The following is a 5000-nucleotide window of genomic DNA, read 5'->3' as shown; positions in this document are numbered from 1 at the left end:
GCTTTTGTGCATATTCTGCAAAAAAACACTATGCAAAATAAACTCCAGAGGGACTAATTGGGTTCCACAGGGGCCATTTTTCTCACATGCCCGTGGAGGGAGGGTTTCACTGCAGTTTCAGCAACTTTTCTCACTTTGCAAGGTGAGATCATCATGTCCTTAGAGACAGATGTGATTTTTTTAAATCGCTAAAGAAACAATACGAAAGAAAAAAATGACATGCCTTGCCTCATAAACTGCCCCCCTTGTACTGAATTTCATTGTGTTTTGTGACTCAAGTTTCAGTTCCATTGGCATGGTTTTCTCAGGCACAACCAACTTGGGCGATCAGAGAGAAGTGTAGTTGTGGGTGATGATATGCTTTCAATGCCATTTGGGAGGGTCAGATACCTCTCAGAAAGATGAGAAAGGCAAGGAATGGGTGCATGGGCATGGATATTAATACAGTACAAATTAGTATTATTATAGTAAGTAAAATGTGTGTCTAAGGCATCCTTCCAGTCACTGCATCTCTATGCAGCAGCTGATATGGAGCAGACACTGAGACAGTGAGTAATACTGACTGTCTGAGTAGCACTTTTGACACTCCTCCTCTTCTCTTCTCTCCCTCCCTCCCTCCCTCGCTACCGTCTTATCTTTCTATGCAGCCAAAGTCATCCTGGCCTGCACAGTCCGCCACTCGGGACTTGAACCTGTGACCTACCAGTCAACGCGCCAGTTCGGCGTGGGAGGCACAGCGCGATACTGTTCAGCTAAAGGTCCAAACCGATAATAAATCCCCCCCCCAAAGCGTCATACATTATCAGTAGCAAACGTTCTATGCCAAATTCTGCAATTTCGCATTCGTTCCACCTACACACACCCAGAAATAATCACAACGGATATCTATTGACAGCAGCTGATGTAATGAAACATTGCAACGACGGTGAGGAGCACTTTTAAGATATATCTCTCTCTGTCCTCCTTCTGACCCGCCCTGCCTCCCTCCAGTCCACTCTCTACACACATTCACCACAACTGATATCAGTTGTGATCCAACAGCTGATACAATTACACTCAGACAGTCAGTAGCACTTTTAAGACACCCCTGTCTCCTCAACCTGCCCATCATTCATCTTATCTCTCTATACACACGAGAGAGAGAGAGAGAGAGAGAGAGAGAGAGAGAGAGAGAGAGAGAGAGAGAGAGAGAGAGAGAGAGAGAGAGGGGATACTGAGCAACAGTTTTTGAGAAATATCCCTCTCCTCCCCACACTCCACCAAAAAAAACCTCTATCCACATCTCTCCCTCCGTGCCAAAACTAATAATAATCACATCTGCTCTCCTCATCCCTGACCCCATCCCTCCTCCCCGGCTCTCCGTCCCTCCATATCGTGTTTTTCTCCGCACACACACTCCCCCCAAAATATAATCCCAACGGCACTAAGGCTTTTGAGTAACTGGCTCTGACCCTAATGCAACCGCTATGAGTCTGCTCACCGTCATTTTTAGAGTACTCACACACACTATTTTAGTCACAGTAGTGGTGAGTAGAGACAAGCAGAGAGAGAGAGAGAGAGAGAGAGAGAGAGAGAGAGAGAGAGAGAGAGAGAGAAGGAAAGAAAAATGAGAATGAGAACGAGAAGGAGTATATTAAAGAAGGGAGAAAGAAAGGGGGATAGTGGATGAATAGTGAATGATACGGATAGTGTGTGGAGTGCCGCCTGAAATAGTGCCAAAAAGAGAAGAGGGAGAGAGAGAGAGAGAGAAAGAGAGAGAGAGGGGGCAGGGTGGAGAGAGAGAGGGACAGACAGACAGACAGACAGAGAGGGTCTGAAAGAGTGCCACAACGCAGACGTCTCCTGCCATGTTGCGAAGATGAGCAGTGAAGGAAGGAGAGGAAAGTAACCGTTTAGAAAAAAACGCCATTTTCTTCCAGATGGGAAAGGAGTAGGTGTGTAGGCCAGCCTAGCTATGGAAGGGGGTGAATATGGGGGACCAACCCCTCTCCATCTCCTGCCATTGAGCATGTGAGTCTCCTTAACCGATTGATGCTGGATGTTGCGTTGAGTAGTATTATTACCTCCGCCAAGGAGCTTATGTTTTCTGTCAGGTTGGTTTGTCTGTCTGTCTGTCTGTTTGTTTGTCAGCAGGATAACTCAAAAACGTATCTATAGATTTGTATGCAACTTTGTGGAGTTGCTGGAAATGACCAAAGGAACATGATGTGTGCGAGTGATTAAATTCTGGTGGTGATCCGGATCACAAACTAGAACCAGGATGTTTTTAAAGATTCTTCACCATTTCTAGCCTTCAAATGTAGACACCCCCAGTGACCGCAAATTGAATTGCAGGGCAGGGCGAATTTTGACATTCCAGTTTCTAACTCCAAAAAACGAAGGCAGAAAGACTTGAAATAAAAAATACGGTGTAACATAGTCAAATGTTCTATTAAACAGCTTCCTTGGCAGAGGTCTGCGCTCTGTGAGTGCATTCCTATCATTATTATGATTATTATTAAAACTCACGGCATTGAGCTTGTCGGTCTTCTTGGCCTCGGGTTCCTTCATGGTGGAGGCCAGCAGCTCGTCCCCCTTGTAGTCCCTGTAGAGCTCAGCCAGAGTCTCACGAGTCTCCATGTTGGTGCTCTTCAGGTGGTAGCCCGGCTGCAGCTTAGCCTTCTCCTCATCTAGAGAGAGAGAGAGAGAGAGAGAGAGAGAGAGAGAGAGAGAGAGAGAGAGAGAGAGAGAGAGAGAGAGAGAGAGAGAGAGAGAGAGAGAGAGAGAGAGATGGGAAGACACATACAGAGAATGAGGGAGAGATGGAGTAAAGTAGAGTATTATTTATTAATCCCAAGGAAAATTAACATACATACATTTATACAGAATACACAACACATTACATATACAGCGAGAGAGACAGTAGAAAGAGAGTGACAGGTCAATGAGATTCAGACAGTACCCTGGCCTCACATTGGCTTTCTCCTCATCCACAGATGCACACAGACAGACAGGCAGACAGACTCGTTTCAACTAAAGAAATATCCCAACTTCTTCTTTTGTTGTTTTGGTTTGCATGTCTGGCTGTTTTTCTAATCCAATTAGATCGTCTTTTTATGCTGTCTGTGAAGCTGCTGTTGAGTTTAAAAGTTGAGGGAAAGTGAACCAGAGTGAGAGAGAGTGAGAGAGGAAGGGAGAGAGACTGACACACACCAAAACGTCAAAGATGTCTGGTTTCATTGAAACTGGAAGCAGTTCAATAACGACATAGACAGACAGTCAGACCATCAGACAAACCAATCACATGACCGAGCAACACACACACACACACACACACACACACACACACACACACACACACACACACACACACACACACACACACACACACACACACACACACACACACACACACACACACACACACACACACACACACACACACACACACACACACACACACACACACACACACACACACACACACACACACACACACACACACACACAAAAGATCCCCCATGACGTTAAGGGGAAGACAGGTGTTTAGAATGCACAAGCTCTGCCAAATATATTACATTACCCACCTCGTTCAAAATTTTATAGAGACTGTAATTAATAATCTATACCCAATCATTGGCTCTCACAGGGCTGGCTTCAGTCCAGTTCATTACAGAGGAGTACCATCACAAATATGTGATTAGAATTTTGCCCAAATTTTGAGTTCTCATTATGATGTCATAATGTCTTTGCGAGATTTTTAACACAGACGTCTATGGGAGCTGTAGAGTGTTCCAGTAAAATTCTAGAAGAACCTCTAGAAATTCCTTACTCCTCAAAGGGTTAAGCCCGGAGTATGCTTGCTGTTTGACGTAACTTGCACACACATTGTTGAAGACCTTCCAGAGTACTATGTGCAATACTGGAGGCATCATGTAGGGGGCAGATAGCCAACGGGGCTCCCATTAATATTTTCCACCATTGTTTGACTGTCCTGTGACCTCTACATGGAAATTCGGAAGGTCGGACATTAACAGTTGCGCTCGCCGTTATTGCAGCATGTGCACAAGTCAGCGTACCTTGTATTGCCTTACGTGTCCCACGCAGAAAACGTACACATGGCAAGCAAAACGTATTCTGTGGCAAGCGTATTCCGGGCTTTACGGTTTCTCTCGCCCACATGAGAGCAACACTGTGGCCAGGGCTTTCTAAGAAACCTCATTCCTAGACTTCGTAATTGCCAGTGAACTAACAGAACTACCACCCGACCACGTCACAGGTCTGTGATTCATGTGATATAGAGGGTTGGTGTGGGAGCGAGCGGGAGTGTCTCCAGGTTCAGTTTGCTTTGTTTGTTCTTTTCAGTAAAAAAGGCAGGACACACATAGGGCTATCTGTGGCCTAATGCTGAAGGAGTTCGTCTTGTGATCGGAAGCTTAAGGGTCGAATCCCTCACCAGTGGGAAGAATTTGGCTATCTAGTACAATTATCCGTCCATGGCTGAAGGGCCTTTTAAGCAAGCCATCTAGCTCCACAGTGCTGTAACTAATACCCTGTACCCAAATAACTGTAATGTAATCTATACCTCTATAACAACTCATGCTGCATATATCTATACCCAAGTAATGCCCATGTAATCTATTCAGTCCAATGACGCACATACAGTAGACATCTGTACCTAATTAACTAATGTAATCTGAACACTGCATTTCTATAATGCATACAAAATGTGTATCCATTTATATTCAATTTTGGCAAAGCCCATACTAGCGATAATATGGTGTGTGAAACAACGACGTACTGTAATATATATTTTACATCACAGCTCTGCGACGCACCCAGGACCCCTCCAGGACCCCTCCACGTCCCACTTTTGGGTTCCGACCTACCAGTTCAGAAACACTGGTCTGCATGATATCAATACATCCTCCTCTGCATCCAGCAGAGGGCCTAAAGGTATGAGCGCTGCCTGCCTGCCTGCCTGCCTCGCTCCCACTGCAAAAACATGGCGGGTGCAGGAG

General features: G+C 45.3%; 1 protein-coding gene across 1 annotated transcript in view; it reads right to left on the bottom strand.

Moving 5' to 3' along the window:
• ppil2 (peptidylprolyl isomerase (cyclophilin)-like 2) overlaps positions 1-5000 on the bottom strand; it is an 85908-nt gene that overhangs the window by 60431 nt on the left and 20477 nt on the right. Inside the window, exon 10 of the mRNA XM_063194397.1 lies at positions 2509-2669. Coding sequence (XP_063050467.1) covers positions 2509-2669 — 161 coding nt within the window. The remainder of the gene's footprint in view (positions 1-2508; positions 2670-5000) is intronic.

This window comes from Engraulis encrasicolus, chromosome 3 (genome assembly GCF_034702125.1).
Source record: "Engraulis encrasicolus isolate BLACKSEA-1 chromosome 3, IST_EnEncr_1.0, whole genome shotgun sequence".
Taxonomy (NCBI): Eukaryota; Metazoa; Chordata; class Actinopteri; order Clupeiformes; family Engraulidae; genus Engraulis; species Engraulis encrasicolus.
Note: the sequence above shows the minus strand (reverse complement) of the source record. Positions and strands in the feature narration are given on the sequence as shown.